The sequence below is a fragment of the Fistularia commersonii genome, chromosome 26 (assembly GCF_037954325.1).
Source record: "Fistularia commersonii isolate RoL2024-O1a breed Wild chromosome 26, RoL_Fcom_v1.0, whole genome shotgun sequence".
Taxonomy (NCBI): domain Eukaryota; kingdom Metazoa; phylum Chordata; class Actinopteri; order Syngnathiformes; family Fistulariidae; genus Fistularia; species Fistularia commersonii.
Window position 1 is genome coordinate 6,280,925 of NC_141309.1, and position 21,082 is coordinate 6,302,006.

The window sequence follows — 21,082 nt, forward strand, 5'->3', positions numbered from 1 at the left end:
GCAGAGCAGTAATTACGCTCCGCTGCTGCCCTTTGCCTATTCAGCGACAAGTTCTTTAACTTGAGATAAGCTTTTTACAAGTCCTCAGATTGGCTATTGCTATTGATTTATGGGAAATATAAACTGTCTGTTTGAAAAAAGGTAAGGGAAGCACGCACTAAATCAAACAGCCGATCGATACGTGTTAGGCTCTGTTGTCAGTTATCCTTTAAATAATTGACAACGTCAATACTGAAAAGTACAGACAGTACAATTATTGGAGTAGCTGTTACTTTAACCGACTGCAAGAAAAACAAGGTAAAATAATTCTTCATCTCATATCTGCAGACCTAATGTGTCTGAACTGTTATATGGTTATACTTTGACATATAGCGGAACCTCAGTCAGTCATGCGATCTTGTCTGTTTCTTCTTTTGATTCCTCCACACAAGAAGGCAGCCAGAAAAAGCACAGATGAAGGCACATCATGCCTGAAGTCAGACATACACAATGTGGTCTGCCGGTAGAACATCAGTAAAAGGGACAACTCACACGCTCCACTTGGTCTGTGGTAAGATGTCTACACACTGCTTTTATTAAGGGACAGCAATCACCTTACAATGTGATGGGCTATTATTAGAAGGCAGAGGCAACAGGCGTCCTCCCTTTCACCAAGCATTAGTTGTTATTGGCAACCAGACCTCAATAAACACCTTGCTATTGATGTGACTATAACATTGCGTGTCTATAAAAGGTGCAACAAGAGGATGTTATGACAAGATGGTGCAAAAAGGAAACGTGAGCTTGATTTGAGTTCTCCTGCAAAAGTTATGTTAATGTATGTTTCTGACAATTAAAATAGAAAACTTGTTGAAACCACAGGGCAGAAGGAGCAGGGCTCAAAGGAGCAGCAGTAAATAACCCCCTCTTTGTGGCCGATTCCATGTTCTGACTCCCGAATGGAAACATTTAATTTGCACAAGTGTCACATTTATTTGGCAAAAACAATTCATCCTGGAAACACAAAGACTGTAATTTTCTTTCCGTCGTTTTGATTTGTGCAGGCATTTTAACCTCAGTGACCACTTTGAGCAATGTCGTCTTGATAACAAACAAACAAAGTTTAATTCCTGTAGGTGCACCTGCTTTCTGCTTTGTACCATTTCATTAAGAGCACTGGTTCATGCAGAGAGAACAGCAGCAGCAACAAGTAACACTCTCTGCACTCTTCATGTAATTATTTGATCATACGCACCCCTAGTGGGAAATGTCAAAAGGTTGTATCTAGTCCTGAATTGAGTTTCAGGGAAATAAAACCACAACATCATTTAGCAGGTAGCACTAATATGTGCTCAGGGGGCAGTGTGACCTACAATGTAGGGCAGTATTTGCACAGCATGTTGCGTACGTCAGTGCCAAGCCAGAAGATGTATAGACTCCAAGGATCCTTGGCTAATTCTGCTCTTTTAACCTTCAGCCGTCTCTTTCATTACCGAGTGAAGATGTTTCACTGGACCCGCTCTTTCAGCTCGGATTAATTTCCCAACCACGCTGTTGTCAAGTTCTCACTTTACATCAATGTAATCTTATCCAATATTACATTTGCGCAGACATAACATTCTTCTACAGGCCGTGCTATGTGACGGCACTGCTCCTCAGAGGATCTGAATATTTCACTCAGAGGTCTTTTCAAATCTACGATGTGCATACAAAATGAATTCAGGTCACAGAGGAACTCACATCTAGATCAGTCTGCAAAAAAAGGAAGAAAAAAAAACACAGAGCCCTTGACTGTTGCTACGCGTTGACTGAGAGACTAAGACAAGACATGCTTGGTCAATTCTGTATACAATCTGAATCCTTTTGTCAATATTCTGCACACCTGGGGCAAGCCCCTGAGCAAAAACCGCTGCTATATTGCACGAATAAGGTTTGCTCGGAGCCTGAAACAAGGGTGAGGGCAGAACACTGACAGGTGACATCTTCGGTCACTCATTCGGCCAAGTCTGCTCGGTAGTAAACACAATTCCATGAATTGAGCAATTGGACAAAGTAATGTATGACGCCACTAAACCAATTCGGGAACGGTTAATAATCCCTTAATAATGTGATAACATGACGTGCTAGAACTAGCAGAACACGTTGGGCAGCTGGACGCACATCAGGATCTAGCTGGGATAGCTTGGTTAGCTAGCTAAAGATCGGCAGCGGCGTTACCAATACTTTATAGAGTTTGGCGATAGTTTGTTGTTGTGTCATTTTTCCCCCTCGGTGGTGGCGTTTTTCAGACGCTACCGGTTTACGGGAAAGTGCAAATTAAATACAATAAAATAAGCGAACGGGGTTTGACGGCTGTCAGTATTAAGTAAACAGACACCTGAGTGTCCATTTGACAGGCTGCTTTAGCCCGCTGCTAGCAAGGGGAGTGAGCCGGCTGTAGTGATGCGCCGACGGCTGCCGGAGGCAGCTTGACACCGAGGAGTCTTGTGGGCTGTGTCTGCGAGCTTTACCTGTAATACGACAGCAGGCCATTGCTGAGGACAAACCATCGCCGCTGGTACCCTTTCAAATAGTTGGTCCATTTAAAAAGCCAACCTTTGTAAGTATCCGACCCTGGTGGCGGGGCCGCCGCGGAGGCGGATGCCGAGCCCTTCCCTTGCTCACTCATCCTCCGCTCCGCCGCACGCTGAGTGGCGCTGAATGTAAGGGGGGGGTCCCACTCCCTCCCTCCCCCTGGGGGTGGCGGGCGAGGACGAAACGGCGAGCCGGAGGAGGGTGCGGGTCTCGGGCGTGAGAGACTTACTGTGTGCCCGTTTCACATGACGCCGGAATGGACACCGGAGGAAGGACGAGAAGTGATGCCAAGACACTTTGCTGATGCGGACTGCAGAGAGTCAGAGCACAGAGCCGCACAGCATAGACAAGAGAGCCGCCCGGCCGGCCTCCATCACGAGGATGTTTTTGTCGGTGACCGCGGGACCAAGAAGACGACGGCGGGACTTTGACGGAGAACGGGCTCCCGAAGCCACCGTCGACGGCGGAGGGGTGGAGGTGTCGGAGCGGAGCCGGGATGGCCGCTCTAGGACCGCGGCTCTATGATTCCGGCCTGCACCACGTGACCCAGCTAACCAAACATTCCGAAACATTTGACATGCGGCTTCCAGCTTCCGCGCGTGCTACCGGGGTTTAACCATCATTTACGCATGCGCGGTACGAGCGAGCCCACGGCAGACGCAGAGGTCACAATATTGTTGTGGAAAGCTTTTAGTTTCACAAGGCCTCATAAAACTTCATAATTCTCATGTGACAGAGTCTTAATTTTCCTGCCACAGAGTAACCATTCTACTGCCTCTAGTTTCATTCTTGTAAAACCTTTGGAAGTGCATGAGTTTACATGTCAGTAAGGTTAACATGCATGTTTAGGGGAGGCCGAGAAGGAATGAATGGTTTCTCTGTCGGCATCCTTTGTATTGATCATTGTGCTCTGACCTTATGGGGGGTTTCACAGAAACAGGGATCATGTGCAGAGATTGTGCAACAAAAGCCATCATTCTGGAGAATTCTGCACCATATTCAGGAAAGGAAATATGTCCGTAGTAAGCTTTGCCTAAAAATGATTGCAAGCTCTAAAAGTTAATGATATCATTAGCGTGACTAGCCGAGATAGAGACGATGGTTTTAAAGTTCAACACGTTTTTTCTTTTTAATTCTATATTGCTTTTAGGAGCCGAATAATTCTGCCGGGTTAATGTGACCTGAACAGAACAAAAAAAATCCCCAAAGCAATTTGTTTTTAAAGTTTGAGTTTGGTAAACTACTAACCAGATACCCTGATGCCACAGGGTGGCAATGTTGCCACAGTGAAGTGAAAGTTGCACAAGATTGAAAGGTGAACAGTTTGCTATTCTCAAATGTATTTAATCATGTCCTTATACTGTTTTGATCATTTTTTGCCATATTTGTCATGTCAAATAAACGTAAACACACACAATACTAGCACAGTCATGAATAATACAAGTAATGTTTTTGATTTAAAAAAAATTTAGCCCTTTTTATTTGGAAACACACATATGATGAGAAGTCATGCTACACGCAGTTTCTAGTGCTTTCTAGTGTTTCTCTGCTACATATGTCTTTTTCTCTTTTCACTACTGAAACAACAACTAACATTACCATCTGCCCTGACTGGAGGGTCAACACGACATCTCAGCGAATACCGTTACCTTGTGCTCCCACATGCGAGTGAGAAACGATCACATTCACTCCACTCGCCTGTGGAAAAAACGTACAAAGATTAAACACAATGTCACATTTTCACATCAGTGCAATTAAATCCGGACCCACTGGCTCTACCGACAAAAGCATGCAAGTCATTTTTTTTTTTGTTTCCGATGACCACTCCTATTTACAATACATCTGCTTACTTTCAGTGCAACTATATTCACAAAATACGTGGTCGACAAAATTGAATGCAACCGCTGACCCCACGCCCTTGTCGTTCAGACACCCTTAGACCCTGCCATGATAAAGTTAAGGTTCCCTGTGTGAATCGGATGCACTCATGGGGTGTTTGTCTCTGCAGGACATCTAAGTGCTGATGGGTTCTATCTCACGTACAGTACATGAAGCATTTTGAATATAATCTCGTTGTTTGCAGCCAGGACTTCCCTGTGGTGGTGGGTGGGGAGGGGTTATTGCTCCTTCCAAATACAAAGCTTGAACATCCGTCTCCTACCTTAGCCGTGTCTGTACTTTTCCTCACTAGAATGCCGCTTATCTAACTCTTTCACCGAAAGCGCATGTCTACAAATCACCGTTACGTGTGTACAGTGTCTTGTCTCTGGCTCTGCAGCCCTCTGTGAGTCTTGGTTCCCTGGATTTAATATATTCATCAGAAACAGTTGCCAAGAGGGGTTGCGTGGAGGGGGTAGCAGATTAAAGTCCTACAGTACATCATGATAAGGGACTGCAGCATTTTTCTCTGCAAGACAATGTACAACAACGTTCACTGGAGCAAACAGCTTTTACCATCAATCAAGTATTCAACAGGGACTAGGAAGAAAAATAATCTTATTTAATCTGGATAATTAGGCTACTTTTCAGAATCTATAGAACAAACACGGTCTAAGCAGATCTATTTCTACACGTTGATCTCACTAAATGTGTGCTTTTTTTCACATTTTTGCCGTTTACGGTGCTCTTGGTTTCGTCGTCACGTACGATCGTCTGCTCTGGGCCTGACTGACGGTGACGTAATCAAAAAGGAAGACTCAATGATATTGCTGCCCTTCCAGTTTTGAAGTTTTGAGTCTCACAAAGACGGTGAGTCGAGGCTCGGCTACAGCCGCGAGACAGCCTTCCGTGAGAACGTGTAATTTTGGAAAACGCCATCTCAAATACTCGTATATACTCGAAGAGAGAGAGAGAGAGAAAAATAACTTTTTTTTCTGTATTGGTTTCAATCTGCTTCCTCTCCAACTTCCTTCCTTGTGACTACAGGGATCGGCAGATTTTGACGAGGAAGTGGTTGGATGAACATGAGTGAAACTCGGAGTCTTATACAGCGCAGCATCAAATAAACCTCATTATGAAAAATCAGCTCAGTAAAGCAGGAGGCCACGGGGTATTTTTCCAGCCATTTAGATAAAGAAGTCATTTTCTCTAAAGCCGCTCCACCTCTCAGATAAGACGGGTGGAGAGGAGCTCTCTGGGTCACATGATGGTGCAACGATTCCTCTGTAGTGCCCCCTGCAGACGGATGGAGGTGTGGTTCTGGCGCATTCCCCGCGCCACGGCAATGCCCAGCAGCTCCTTGAACAGGAGCACCACGTGCCAGTTAAACTTGGCAGAACATTCCACGTAACCACACTTCCAGGTCTTCTTCACCAGGACGGACACTGCCCTGCGAGGCATGAAGCGCTGACGCTGCAGGTCTCTTTTGTTGCCCACCACCAGGATCGGCACCTCGTTGCCGCTGCATTCCCTGCAACAGAGGGGGAAGATTAATTCCTGCGCGCAAAAGTTAACACTCGTCGTGTCGGTGTTTTTTTTTTCACGTGGCGAGCCGGGCATGTGCAAGATAACTGGTAGCAGCGTTTCCTTCCTTCCCTCAGAGGTGTGTGTGGGTGGACCGGAGGATTAGAGCTCATAGGCTCAAGGGGCCTCCCACCATACTGCAGTGACTGGTTTGCAGCATTATGGAATGCTAAATGCAAGTCAGACGGAGGCATACATTAGCAGGCGTTGTTTGTAAATCTCAACGTCACGGTGTTAATGAAAACATCGCACGTCAGGCAGAGTCTTTGACTATGTCAAGTTATTCATAATTCTACAATTTGTTTTTGATTTATGTCTCTTATTTCAGTGGGTGTTAAAATGAGTGGGTCTGCAATCTCATTAAAACCTCTTAAATTGATGTGACACATGGATGGCTGAAGTACAAAGCGTCTGTGCACCTGTTTTTACTTGATCTGTGCCGCTAATGATCATTTAGATGTTCTTTTGGTTATATAATCTCATCTTCTGGCACGGCCGAGGCACATTCACTGATCTTCAATGACGGACAGAAGGACAAACACCACATTTCCCAAGCTTAAGGTAAACCCTACTTCAGTAATTCAAAGGGGGACGATATTATTTTTTTACAGTGAAACCCAGGGAAACCGAATACATTTATCATTCCCGCAGTCATGAATTATAACTTCAATGGACCCAAATCATTTGACTTCAGAGAACACTACCAACCTTTAGATTAAATGCCATTCATTTATTATTGATCGCGATATCATACAGTGAGTAAACGCAGGGGACAACATATAAACCGAATTAACATGCTCAAATGTCAATCAAAGGGGCTGTCCTTGAATGGCAGATGGATTTATGAAGTATTATTGTGGCGGGGGCTCGAAATACATTTTACAGAATTATCAATGAAGATAAATAATTAATACTTTATTAATCCCTAGTGGACAATTCCTTCTCTGCATTTAGCACATCATGGATGAACCATGAGCAGTAGGCTGCCGTCTAGTAGCACCAGAGGAGCGTTTTGGGCTTCAGTGACTTGCTCAACAACACTTCAACAAACACAAGAGCTGGGAATCAAACCAGAAATGTTTGGTTCCAAGGACGATCACTCGACCCCCTGTGCCACTTGTTGTTGAAATGTAAAATAAAACCAGGAATCAGCTCTACTTTTTAGGCCCAAATCAAGAATGTGACGGCACAGCGGTCCCCGCAAAATACTTCTGTGGAGATTTAGCTTGATCTCACTGTCAGCGATTCAGTCTCTCAGAGGGATCCGAGAGTTTTCTTATCCACGCATCTGAACACTGATGTAGAATTATAGAAGTACAGGGCTTCTAGTTCATTTGTACCCTAGACCGTTGCAAGTTGTTGTTTCACATCCCGCGGCAATCAGTCTCTTTTCCGCATTTTACACATTCAGAATTGATGGTGTGACAAAATGGTGCAAAACTTTATCAATCAGATGAAAACAGGAAAAAAATAAGGCAATTGGTAAAACACTGGTTACACATTTAGGGCAGCCTGTACTACACAGGAGCAGCACTACATGGAAAATGAAAAAAAGGTTATAATTGGGTTAATTGAAGGCCATCCGTGATCCACCCCAATGACAAAACCGTTAAAAAGACGTGATATTGTTTTGCCCTTTGTCCTCCGAAGGCCGAAGCAAATGTCCAACAGAGGATGAGGTGCCATGAAGACGCAACCTTAGTCTGCCTGTGACAGATCGGCTCAGGAGGAGCCTCGTCCTTATTTTATGCGGGCTGATACCAGGTTTCATTTGTATAACAGAGGGATGACGAATTACTAATAGAATTGCTGGTAATAAAAGCCACGCTTCAGCCATGCGTCCAGTTCTCGTTATTGGGAAAACTTCCTTTGCTGAACTTCTCGATTTCTTCCTCGCAAACCGGGACGTTGCTCTGAAACCTTTTAATCGAATCCTTTTCACATGTGCATACAAATCTAATTGGAATACTTCATCAAAACTATATGTACTCTGTCTTGAAGCATGGGAGTGTGTGAGAGAGAACTCAGGGAGGGGAAACACAAAAAGGCAACAGATCATCATTTCATGTGCGAGGGATAGAAAACATGGGAATAACAATCCTGGGATTTCGTTTTAGATTAGGAGTCTGCAGAATGCTGATGTGGATATCATGAGCGTTGGCCCTCTGAGTAAACACGGCGCTAATATCCTATCACACAAAGTCAGATAATCATTAAAAGCCCTGTCACCCTGCACTTCATCCTCCATCAGGATCCATTATCTATGATTTCGCTTTAATGACTATCCCTTCAACACCTTCTCACCCGCTTCCTTTCACATCACCGACCGATGATTATACATTCCCCCCTATTCTGTTGTTTTCCTCTTGTGTTCACCTTTTCAGCTCGACTCGTGATAATAGGGGTATTCTTTTACAGGCCATAAACCTTAATGCCAATTCATGTAGTAACGCAGGGGTAGGCTGGCCTAGAGAGGACAAAAGAAAAAAAGAAAAAACTTTCAAAATGAAAATCCCTGAAAGTTTTCCAGCAGCTGGTCCGAGACCCGACGTCCTGGCTGATCTGGATCTTCTTAAATTTTCCCGGGGCAAGAAATTATCAGATGAATATTCTTAAAATCTCCGGTCGCATCCGAGTCGTGACGATTACCCAATCGAATGTCGTTACTATCAGGATGCACAAAGGAGAGCGCTGAAATTGAAAATCCGTCGCCGCGAGGGCACTATCTATCACACTGTCACAAATGCGTTATTGTGCACGCCGTCCTCCAATGAGCGTCCGCTTTAACAAAGCTGTTTTTTGCCGGTTTGCCACATCGGCCATACCTGTGCTCTACGATCTGCTGTCGGATCATCTTGACATATTCGAAGCTCTCCACGCAGCAGATATCGTACACTAGGATGTACGCGTTGGCGTTGCGGACTCCCCTGCAACGCAAATCTAGCCACTCCTGGAGGGGAACATTGACAAAAAAAAAAAACATACAATCATTACACCGTACTTACAACATAGACTTATGGTCCAAGTATTTTCTCTACATCTCATGCTATTTTAAGTGTGTTCATATAAATGTGTGTGTAACGATGGAGCAAACGTGACTGTTGGTTTCAATCAGTAATTAAAGTGGTCTCAGAAGGACGGTGCGCAACGGAGGGTCAGTTACTTTAAGACAAACGCGGAGACAAATTCATTTGTTCACGCCGCGTCTCTTCTTTCTCTCCCCGCGACAATAACGACAGCCAATGAATTCCATTACTTCTGATAAAAGACGGCGAGGGAAAAAACAAAGGAATTTTAAAAGGCCGAAAGAAAAAGATTTTTCCGAGGGAAGGTAATGAAAAAACAAACGTGGCCCGGGGAGAACGGCGAGGGGATGACAAAGGCGGCGTCGGATCGAGGGGGGTGAGCAGAGGGGGGGGGGGGGGATGTGAACCCACGCCTGCGAGGCGTCTGGACCACAGCTAATGAAGTGTCTGGAGACGAGGACGCAGTCAGGAACTACGGGGCCGTCCTTTTTCATCGAGTTCAAATATTAATTCGGGCGTCACGAAAAAATGTGAAATATCCAGACTGTATTGAGTTGTTAGAGCTATTCGACCTTTTGAAGAGGGTTCCGCTGACTGGCTTGCTGAGCGATGAGGCTGATGACATATCGGAGAGATGCTCGCTGGACTCTGAGCATCTAATTGTTGAAGTTTTTAAGACAGATGCTGACAACACTGCAGGGATTGATTTCCTCGCACAGCTGCAGTGCAGATTTAAGAGTTAAAAGAGGGCCCTGGTTCCATTTCCGACAGGGGACCTTTCTGTGTGTTATCCCCGGGGGTTTCCTTTGGGTTCCCCTCTTTCCTCTCACAAACCAAAAACATGCTGGCGGCTCATCGCAGACCCTGAATTTCCCAGAACGAGAGTCAGCGGTTGAAAGCTTCGATAAGACGTAAATGTTTGCATGTCTCTATATGGTGTGTGAATGAGAGGGGGAATCGTTGCATGTCTCTATATATTGATCTATGATTGGTTGGGTGAAGCCCCCACACGGGCCCAATGATAGCTGTGAATGAGAGGGTGAATTGTTGAATATTTCTATATGACAAGGGAATGACAGGGTGAATGGTTGTATTTCTATATATGTGGTCCAGGGTGAACCCCATTTCTCGCCCAATAACAGGGATAGGCTCCCTGCAACCTTGAAGACAGGATAAGCCATATGGAAAATGAATGAATGAATGAAATGTTTTTCGGAGAACGAAGCGAGCGCTACTTTGTCGAAATCCACATTCTGAGTCCGTTCTTTAGTTTCTAGCAGTTCCTAAATATACTGTACATGCACGATCTGTATCAAGAGAGGGATGAAAATAAACAGCCTGTCGGATGAGCAACTCTTCAGGCTCTGTGCACGTTTTATTTAGATCCATTATGGCGGAGAGGGGTCGTTCTGGGACGAACATGTAATGGACTGCAGCCCGAGGGGACGATTTGCTTTTCATACTTTAGTCCTTCACTTGAAATCTCATACATTGTACCCACGACGCGCGTCGATCCAAGACGTGGTCACTGTGCCTAGCAACAGCGGAATAGAAATAACACATTTTCATAATAGCTGACATTGACGATCTATAAACTGCAACACCTCCAACCCTGATGGAAAGATCTGGAACTTAGCCTGTCAAGGATGATGTGCTAATAAAAGAGGAGCCTTCTCGTTTTAAACGACCCCTGGTTTCACACCGGAGCCGGAGGTCAGACACCAGGGACACGCAGCACAAACCTGCCACGTTTTCCGTCTGTCCCTGATTTTAAGAACGGGATCTGCAAACGCACAAATATCACAGGAAGACGATAGGAAGGAATACAATAAAGTACTAACAATGACCCATCTTGGTTAAAACTGACTTTTTATTCCCCCTGCTGCTTAAACTGTCTTTTTACTGCCGAATTTCTATCAATTTAAGTTTGTTCACTCATTCATTATCTGTGCTGTTTATGCTGCGCTCAGGAGGGGGGAGGCTGGAGCCCGTCCCAGCTGTCATTGGGCAAGGGGGCTGGGCTCATCCTGGGCAAGAAGCTGTCCGATTGTAGGGCTGCATGAATAGAAGCACAACCGTTCACTCACTCAATCAAATACCATATAGAGACTTACAACCATTCACTTTCTCATTGCGGGCAGTTTAGGGGTTCCGGTGAACTTCCTGCAGGTTTTTGCAGAATCCAGAAGAAACCCATGCAAACCTGGAGAGAAAATGCAAATCCACGCGGCCAGGCTTCCTGTTGGATTTAAACCGGGGACCTTCCTGCTGCGCAGAGGAAGCTCAGCGCTGCACCATCATGCTGCCCATTTAACACTACTCCACTGCTTGCTTGAGCTTTTGGTTGCGAGAAACAACAACCTCAATCCTTCGTGTATCTTTGAAGCTTTAAATTGGAACATATATCCCGCACGAAGGGCATTCTTCATAGCAGTTAATCGGAATTGCTACCAATTATTATTTGGATTGTTCTCTTATTTGTCTGTGGAGTCATCCAGGTTATAATGAATTCATGTCAAAATCTTCCTATGGAAACTGAACTTGAATTTCCTCACTTGAAAACATTTCTCCCTTCACCTGAGAGGTTTATTCAGTTCTAATGACCTGTGTGGAGTTTGCAAATATAACTGCCAAGGTTTTAGGCGGGTCTAGGTTATGGTCGCTTGTTATGCAAGTGTACAACTTCTGTAGGAATACCTAAGTTGGAACGTGAAAAGGTAAAATGTAATTTCGTTTCTGTGGTTGTTCATTGATTTAAAAAAAAACAACAACACATATTTTGTTTAAAAATAGCATAAAAGCAAAAAAAAAACGTCATACGCTGTGTAATTCATTCTAAATTTCAAAAAGGTTGTGCGGTTCCCAGTGTTTTTTCTTATTGCGAGGAAACAAGTCCAAACGGCTCTTTGAGTGGCAAAGGTTGCCGACCCCTGAGCTAGACAAAGGATTAAAACCTGTTGGATCGCATGAACTGAGGCTCATGTGGAAGTTAGCTGGTGCTGGTTCTGGCGGTGAATCTTTCCTGGTTGTTTGGAGGGTGCAGATGGGCCTGGTCCGTGTGTGCAAATCCATCTTGGTATTGATCCCAATATGGCATTATGTGTTTGTGAAAGGTTGTGTCTGAGGCCCCCTCCTCTGATCAGAGATAGTTTTTCTGTTTTGACAAAGATGGTTTCTTTGACTCCTCTCTTGAACCATCTGTCATCTCTGGCCAAAGACTCACAGGTCATTAGAACTGAAGAAGCCTCCCGGATGAGGAGTGAAACACCTTCAAGTGACGAAATTCAAGTCCAGTTGCCACAACAAGAAGATTTCAACATGTATTATTATGATTCATTCTGTGATCTGCGTGGTGTTTCAGCCTCACCAGATCTCCTTCAGTACAACTGCGTAGCTTTGGAAACCCAAAGTTCTGATTTTCACCCCTCTTGAAATTAGCATCCGAACAAATATGACCCCCCGCTTTCATGGCAGCGGTTCCAGATCACATTCATTCGCCCCCAGTGTTACAGTTGTTTTTCTGTGTGGTAATTGCATTACTTTCGTCAACAGATGGTTCGGCGAATTGTACATGAAAACTATGGGGAATCTAATTGCTCTGGCCTCCTTTTTTTTTCATTGCAGAAAATATGCTTTTCATATCACTGGAGCAATCTGCACATAACAAACACAGATGAACTGATAATTCGTGACACGGGAGAGGAGAGATGCTACCCCCGAAAGCTTTTTTTTTTTTTCATGCGCTTGTGTTGGGAGGCTTGTGTGAGTCAGGCGGCAACAGCCGCACAAATCTGGAGATAATGAGACTGGTCAGGCATGGAAACGGTGAAAAGTGAAAGACAAGACAGAGGACGGAGCAGGAACGGAGAAGCAAATTTTAAAATCCCATTATTCCTGTTGCATCTTTCCAGGTTTAACCAGGAAATATATCCACTCCAGAAAACTACCGGCACAATTCACACCCAAATACCTTAACCTGTATTTGTTGTAAACAAGACAACCCCCCCCCCCCCCTTCTCATAAATTGAGGCAACTGATGATGTGAGATCCACACAGTTGCGGCTACAAATCTCAGCGTCGCTATAAATAGCATCTTGTGTTCATCATCTCTCTTTGTCATCCAAGTGTTGTTTTAAATGTGGAGGAGGGGCAGGGAACAGCAACTCTATTCCTTCCACAGCCAAACAAGAAATGTGTGTGTGTGTGTGTGTGTGGGGGGGGTAATGAATTAAATCAAGGAAATGTCAGGAGGACGAGATAAGACAGTGGAAGCGGTGTGTCGCTGATGAATCAGGAGCGAGATGAATTTTTGAATTCATGTGTGGGCATGTTTATTTGTGTGTGCTTTGTAAAGGTGTGAAAGCGTTCTGTGGGAGTGTGTGTGTGTGTGCGGTGCCACCTTCATCCGGCGCGGGGGAAAAAAAAGAGCAGCTCATCCCTCGCTCCTCAAGAGGCCAAACAGAAAGCGTTTCCCTGACAACCGCAGGGGTCCCTGGTCAGTTTTTAACCAGGCGATGACAAAGCCGCTCAGTCTCCTGATATTAAGCTTGTGACAGTAATGAGTCGCCGCAATGGTTTCGTGGGAGGCCGCTTTCACCTGGCGGGGGGAGGGTTGTCGGGCAATTAGAAATATGTCACACGTAAGGTCACGCCAGCCAATTTGCAATTAAAATCTATTACTTCGCCCCAGGGGAGAGGGGGGGGCTTTCATGACCCAGCAATACCCTGCGCCAAGGACGTCTCAGATACAGCCACTGGTGTAAAAACTGACTTTATTGGACATGAAATGAGCCTTGGCCGCCTGCTTGAAGACGACATGTCCAATGTGGGTAAGTAATCCTGTCAGGAAGTGTTGAGTATCACAAAAAAGGATTAAGAGAAATACAATTATTCATTTCTCGTGGCCACCTCTTCCTGTCGTTTTTGGGTAAATAATGGCAAAGCCACTCCGGGGTTGAATAATCCATATTTTTGTGATAGACAGTGTTCAAAAAGACAATAGTAGACAAGTACACGACCTTTAAATGAGACATAAATTATAATGGGACTGAAGATTTAAATGATAATCTCATATCCTCTCTTTGTTTTGAGTGCTAGGATACACGTGTCGATTTAGTCCGGTGCCACGGCCTCTGTGCAGTAATACAGTATAAAAACACATGCGCTGGTTAAACGTGGTCATTACTGAGGTTGGAGAGCCGCAGCGCTTCCAGATAAACTAGCTGCCATGTCCACAGGAGGATAAACCCAGCGGTGAGAAAAGACGGGGGACGAGATGAGAAGACTGCGAGGCCCCCCAACGCCTCCTCCTCCTCCTCCCTGGGCCGGGCCCTTTCAGCTCCGCCGGCCCACAGATGACCCACCACACAGGATGGCAACCCTCTATTCTTGTGTTATTGTGTTACATGTTTGCTTTTTTTTTTTTTTTCCGCGAATTACAGAGGGCTCATTACATCACAGTACAGCTCTTATCCTTGTTCTTTATTTCTGTTACCAATATCTAGCCTTGTGTGCATGTGTGCGAGTTGTATAATCTGTAACAATCATATCAGCGAGCGCAATGTTTTGTCATGAGAGCATTAGGAATTCATTCTAGCTGTGACTATTTTTTTTCATATATTCCTTTCATTACTTTTAAGTATTTCTCATCACCATGAAATGCTTCCACAGTTTAATCTTGTTTAAATGTTGCACGTTTTTCTGGTAATTAACAGAAAATGAATATAAATGAAATCGCCTGTGGATCTCATATCAAATTCCAATGGTGGACATGAGACCAACGAAATGATGACAAATACCAGTATGTATATCTTGTTAATAAATAGTTAAAAATAACTCTAATTATTAACTCTAATAATTCTGGCCATTTTGCTAAAAGTGAACTCTTCAGCTTCAAGCTCCGAGGGTTATAATTTGAGTGTGGGCTGAGATTATGTCAGAGTCACATAATGGTGATGTATTTTCAAAATCCTTGCGTGTCAGCAAGAAACTATATTACCTAATATGGCAAAACCCCTCCTTTTGTCCTAATTCAACACAGGAAATAACATCCCATAATGCTGCAGTCAAACATGGGTCAATGGATGAGCAGTAACCATGCTGATGGAAAGAGTAGGAATTTGTGTTACATTTCATGGAAAAAGTTGACAAACTGACGTCACGATTACTGTTATGTAATTTGACAGTTATAACATTTAAACAACAGTGAGAAAATGTTAGAATGGTAAGATGGAGAAATATGGAAATAGAAAAAAAAAAACAGGGCAAATAAGAAAAGAAAATCAGCGCAATCTACCATCAGGCTCAAATCCATCTGTCATCATGTCCTGCTGACAAAATGTAACAGATGCTGCGTAACCGCAGCACCATTAGTGTCAGAATGACAGCGAACAACAACGACACCACCACGGAACCGCTGTCACATAATGGGATTGTTGCTTGTGTGTGTTTCTGTGTATATATATATATATCTATATATATATACACACACAACACACACACATATATATATATATATATATATGTATTACAATTGAAAAAATAAATCAAAATTAAATTTAAAATTAAAATGACATTCAGAAAAACTATATATTTATAAAAAAAATGTTCTGAAATCATTTGTATGAATTATTATTATTAATTATCATGTCATATTTATTATATAAAATTACATTTAAATATATTTCACTTACATATCTATAACTATATATGTATGGTATATATGTATATAATTTCTTCAAATTATTTATGGTCATTTGTAATTTATTTATTTATATGAACTGTCAGTGTGGTTGAAATGAGGTCACAAGTAGCCTTCTGGATCATTGCAGCGCTCAAAAATATGATCCGAGCTGACGACAAATCCCCATGCTGCGCTGGGCTCCGGAGGCGTGCACAAATCACTCGTTCTGTTCTGCGGCTTATTCATCATAAAATTCGAAGAGACATTACAAATGCTTATTGGGTAAAAACGTTACTTTGGCGGCATCCGCTGAACTCCATGCAACCTTCTTATTGACTGGAGCCAGAGCCCAGCATCTCCTCCTAGGGGCTGTCATTGCCAGAACAGGGATTTAATTCAATCTGCTGTGCCATACAAGTACTTTTCAATCAGGTCTCTTTGTGCAGTCTCTCTACTTGCCGATCCCTGCATCCTTCCCCCTAACCTGGGGAACGTTTACCTGAAACACCTGCATCGCATTGTCACTCCGACAAAGAATAGAAGAGGAGCCGACAAAGCGGGAAAGCAGGCTTCGCGGGAAAGGGGGCTGGGGGGGCAAAGTGCAGCAGACCTCGCAGGGTCGTTCCTGAGCAAACGAATAACCATAAATCTGTCTGATAGAAAATGTCGTGGAAGCACTCAGCTAATGGTTTTCTCCGACTCTCACACCCCACGTTCGCAGCGACAAAAAACCAGAACGAAACGTCCGCGCGACGTGGCGGAACACGTCACAATATCAAATGATGAAAGCTTAAAAGCTCCCATGTGAGGCTAAAGCTCGGGATACACTCTCACACACACGGCTCATCCTGTCTTATTGGGGCTTAATGCGCACACCCGGCAGCCTGTTCCCCGACAGGGGTTAAGCACCATTTAGTTAAAGACACAAGAAAAGGAATCTGAATATCATTAATGGGAGTCTCTGTAGCCAGGAGGTAGAGAACCCCGCCCCCAAGAAAGACTACAAGCGCGGAAAATCCAGGTGGGCAGCCAGATTTTTCCAGGTAGTCTTGACAAACTACAGGTGGGATTACGACAGTGCCTGGGGTCTCCAAATGCCTCACAACTGAACGTTACGCTCTTCTGAGCGAATCGGAGGAAATGTCGACAGACATGGCTGATGTATCCTTTAGAATTTTACCGTAATGATTAATGAACCCGGCGGGCACGGAGGTCAGCGGTTCGATTCCAACGGGGCGGCCTTTCAGTGTGGGGTTTGCATGTTCTCTACATGGGTTTCCTCCCACATTCCAAAAACATGCAGGAGATTCACTGAATTGCCAAGATGTGAGAATGACAAAGTGAATGTTCATATGTCTCTATATGATGTGTGAATGGTTTCATGTCTGTATATGTGCCCTGCTGGAATGGTCACCCAGCAAATCCCCCCCCCCCCACTCTGACAGCAGGGATAGGCTCCAGCATTCCCTGCAACCCTGACTGCAGGTATCGCAGTATAGAGGGTGAATGAATGATTACAAATACCATTTAAACTGGCCTTTTTATTGCAATTTCTCAATTATTTATTCTTCTGATTCCTTTCTTATAATGAAATGCCTGGCTGATTATTTTGGTCATTTATTGATTCAGACATCCATGCCTTTGGGTTCTCGTCTACCCGTTTAGTACTCTTTCTACATTTCCTCTCTGCCGTTGCTCTCTGACTGCTAGGAGCAATAACACCTTCTTATTGGTTGGTTGGGAGTGTGGTACGGGTCAGGGGTCCCTACTGTTGACCTCATTTTCTCAGTAGTACCTCTTTGTGGATAAGAACAGGCTACGTGGCACACGGATGGGAGAAGGACGGTCAACAAGCATAGGGCTGGGATTCAGACCGGGACTCAACCCCTGATGAGTGAGGATGGTTTCGAAAGCAGGGTTATTTATTTCCTGCACCGATGTTCGGAAAAAGCGTTCTCCTCTGTTCTTATTTGACACCCAGACCTGAAAAGTCCCTCCAGCGCTAAAATGAAGGAACAAAAGCACAAGATGGATCAATTTAGACGTCCTATTTTAGGCTTACAGTATCTTTAGTCGCAACATCTCCTGTGTTTTCAGTGTGTCACTGCCGAGTGACAGTAGTGGATTGAATAAAGGGTAACTCGATGGAGCTTTCTAAAATTAGCTCTGACATAACTTCTCAAAGACGTCTCATATCAGAGAGAGCGCTGTCACTCCCCCGCTCCCCCCCCCGGCCCGCCTCGGATCTCTTGTCACGGGACATCGGCTGCCGTTTCAGCGCATCTCACAAATAAGCATCTGCTTTATCGAAGGAAAGTAAAAACCTGCCCTTCCAAGGGGAAGAAGAGCAAAGGACAGATGTGATGGGATGCGTCTAATGAGGTTTGACATTTGATCTTTGGTCACAATCTCAGGCCGGCCTGCCTGCTCTATTTTTATACGGGGAGTAAAGTCGCCTGCGGCAGAGCCCTGTGTCGAGACATGGAATCGCATCATTCATGGGGGACTGGATGCACGCTGGGTGGAAGAAGGTCCCTGGTTCAATTTTGACAGGCGGGCCTTTCTGTGGTGTACTTGCATGTTCTCCCTGAGTCTGTGTGACGTAGGTTTCCTCCAGGTTCTCCCAAAGTCCAAAAACACGCAGGAGGTTCATTAGAGACCCTTAATTGCCCAGATGTGTGAATAAGAGGGTGAACAGTTGTATGTCTCTGTATAGGGTGCAAATTAGAGAGTGAATGGTCGCATGTCTCTCTGTGTGGGGGTGTGATTGACTCGCCTCTCGCCCGATGACAGCTGGGACAGGCTCCGGCACCCCCCAGCCCCAAACACAGGTGTTTGTCTGTGTGTGTGTGCGTGCGTGCCTGTCTGGGTGCAACGTCAAAGTGATGCATTAAGTTAGCCAGGTCGCCATAGCAACTAGTGGACTGAAGACATCTGATACAAGTGATGCAATAGTAAGGTTTGTCTGTGAGGAACCCCTCGTCTGCAAATGTATGAGAAAGTAGAGAAAAAGCAAATAAAAGGTGCCAGGCGGGAGAGGAGGGCTCTCGTCCATCCTGCCTACCTGGCTGGAGCTGGCCGGGAAGGAGGAGATTGGCGGGACGTCCAAAACCTTGAGCTCGTACATGTTCCCGTTGAGGATAACGGAGGGTCGGTGCACGTATCTGCTCCTGGTCGGCGTGTAAGCCTCCGAGAAGTCGTTGTAGATGAACTGGCGGATGATGGAAGTTTTGCCCACTCCGGGAGCGCCGATCACCGCGATGCTCAGCGTCTCCACCATCCCTGGAGCCGGAGTTCAGCACCATGGACAGCGGGCGAGCACAACCCTCCTCCTCCTCCTCCTCCTCCTCCTCCGAGCGGCCGAGGCTGCCCTGCGGTTCAACCGATAGACGAGCGGATAGATGTCCCCTCCCCCCCCGCTGTCACCGCCGCCGCCACGCGGGGAAACTTTACATCCGGGCCGCGCCGTGCCACAAATCAAGCGCGCCGATGGAGGAGGAGGAGGAGGCGGGGGAGGAACGGAGGGGGACGGCGAGCCGTCAGGCGGAGGAGCTCGGGCTCCTCGGGGGAAAACCCCCGGCGACCTCGGCCCCCCCGAGAGGGAACCGCCGTTTAGACATCTTCTCCCCCCCCGCGGGTCAGGAATACGACCTCCCGGTCCCAACCGTCGACGTTCCGCCGAACGCTCCCAACCTCCATCACAGGGACGACGACGACCCGCTCGCCGCCGCCGCCGCCGCTGACTCCTCGCCGTCCGCCGCCGCCGCGAGCTTGGCGGAAGTGCCGTCCACGTGCCTCCCGAGCGCACGAGACCCCATCATGCTAAAGGGGGCGGGGAGTTCACGCGAGAAGTCCGTGCACGCGTGTTTACCGGAAAGGCATCCGGAGGAGCGTTGCGTGGACGAGCGTTGTGCACCTGACGCGCACTCGCTCTCTCTCACTCGCTCTCTCTCTCACACACACACACACACACACATACACACAGGTTTACCATCAAGTCGTGCGCACGAGAAGATTCTCCGCTGCACCACGCAGCCCCGGTCCCGGTCTCGGTCCCGGTTCCGGTTCCGGTCTGTAACGGATCCGACTTCTCTCTGGGAAGATAAATAAAAAAAAAGGGGTACCGGGTCCCGGTGGAAATCCACTCGTCCGTGGAATAAACCACGAAGCCTCTTCCGGTGATTTTTTTTTTTTTTCAGTGCCAAGGTTGATGTGTTATTACAGAACTATTCCAATAACAAATAAAATATGTGATCTAAAAATATTCATCTAATATTTCGACTACACGTTTCTTATAAAACAGTAAGAACTCCTCGGTTGCCAGTTTGCGAATCAGTAATTACTGCACGAATATCAGAATGTACAAGTGTCAGGAATGTTTTTTTAAGCCTTTTTTTTTTTTTTTTTAAGAGGAAGGTGCTCAGATGGATAAATAATTGATGGCTATCATCCAGAAAGTATGAAATAATACAATTATATTTGTAACCTTTTTTTTTTTTACTTACCACTTTATCACATGTATTGTTTTGAGTTTTCTATGTTTCTTTTAAATCTGTATTTTGTATATATGCCTGTCCTGAAGTGTCGAGTAAGGCGTCTCCAGTAAGATTATTATTTTCTCACTTTTTGGTTTGAGACCAACTGGAAAATTTGAATTCCTGTACTGTTACTGCGTCTTACAGTACATGAGTAGGTCTTACCTTTCCCTACTGAAGAACTGGCCAAGAATATCTCAAGACTTCCCTCTCAGTGTCAGAAACCATGCTCAGTCTTAAGTTTAAGTGAGCACAGAGAAATTGGACACTTTTGTCAACAAGAAAAGCATTTTTCTAGGTTTTCTTTTTGTCCAAATCAGGTACATCTGAGGAAAAATGTATTTGACTTCTACTGAGTCTAATAAAACAGCAATCCAGGAAAAGTCCAGCAGAGATTTTTCAAACCTAAAAAGACAGATGATTAATAAAGGTGTCAGTATAAATCCTAACTGCTTTTTCTTTATCAAAGATATAAATGATTCCTTGCCAAGATGGCAAGGGGGAGAAGTAAATGGATGTTTCAATGCACGCACCTCCATCCTTCAGATAAATCCTCCGGGTTCCTCGTGGCACTTGATCTTTGTGAACCCGGGCCCGGTTGTGAGTTCTATAACACCCCAGCAGGATCAATAGCTGTGTAATTGAGAATTGTGGGCTTTCACATCCGATCAATAACCATATTTCTTGGACTCATTATTATTCATGGCCATCGGAGGGTGTCGGGGCCTTTAATTTTATGAAATGAGATCAATTTGTTAATGAAATCTTACAAATTGGAGACTGTGGGGGGGAAAATTAGGGGTGTATTGATATTTTTGGACATC

At 45.1% G+C, this 21,082-nt stretch overlaps 2 protein-coding genes across 7 annotated transcripts in view; both read right to left on the bottom strand.

Annotated features, from left to right (window-relative positions):
• The window catches only part of osbp2b (oxysterol binding protein 2b), a 43,007-nt gene extending 40,101 nt beyond the window's left edge, over positions 1-2,906 (bottom strand). For 4 of the 5 annotated variants that reach the window (XM_086174417.1, XM_086174415.1, XM_086174416.1 and 1 more), the window contains exon 1: positions 2,490-2,696. In XM_086174417.1, coding sequence (XP_086030543.1) covers positions 2,490-2,647 — 158 coding nt within the window. In that variant the 5' untranslated portion in view covers positions 2,648-2,696. Of the gene's footprint in view, positions 1-2,489; positions 2,697-2,782 lie in introns of those variants that run through there. The other variant, XM_086174419.1, reaches the window with a different exon arrangement.
• Positions 2,907-5,208: 2,302 nt separating this feature from the next.
• On the bottom strand, positions 5,209-19,496 carry rasl10a (RAS-like, family 10, member A). 2 transcript variants are annotated; one of them, XM_086174421.1, is made up of 3 exons: positions 18,788-19,496; positions 8,841-8,965; positions 5,209-5,962 (listed from the first exon to the last, which is right to left on the bottom strand). In XM_086174421.1, the coding sequence occupies exons 1-3, from the start codon at positions 19,001-19,003 to the stop codon at positions 5,692-5,694; spliced, it is 612 nt and encodes a 203-aa protein (XP_086030547.1). In that variant the 5' UTR covers positions 19,004-19,496; the 3' UTR covers positions 5,209-5,691. The 2 variants fall into 2 exon arrangements, with proteins under 2 accessions (XP_086030547.1, XP_086030548.1); XM_086174422.1 differs by having other exon boundaries at positions 5,467-5,953.
• Positions 19,497-21,082: the final 1,586 nt, after the last annotated feature.

What these genes read in the sequence shown, in the direction of transcription:
- rasl10a (XM_086174421.1), bottom strand. Translation starts at nt 19,003, where the DNA reads ATGGTGGAGACGCTGAGCATCGCGGTGATCGGCGCTCCCGGAGTGGGC. An exon ending in TCCCGGCCAGCTCCAGCCAG is followed by an intron (nt 8,966 to 18,787) that starts GTAGGCAGGATG and finishes GTTCCCCTCCAG; the next exon opens with GAGTGGCTAGATTTGCGTTG. An exon ending in CAGCAGATCGTAGAGCACAG is followed by an intron (nt 5,963 to 8,840) that starts GTATGGCCGATG and finishes CCTCTGTTGCAG; the next exon opens with GGAATGCAGCGGCAACGAGG.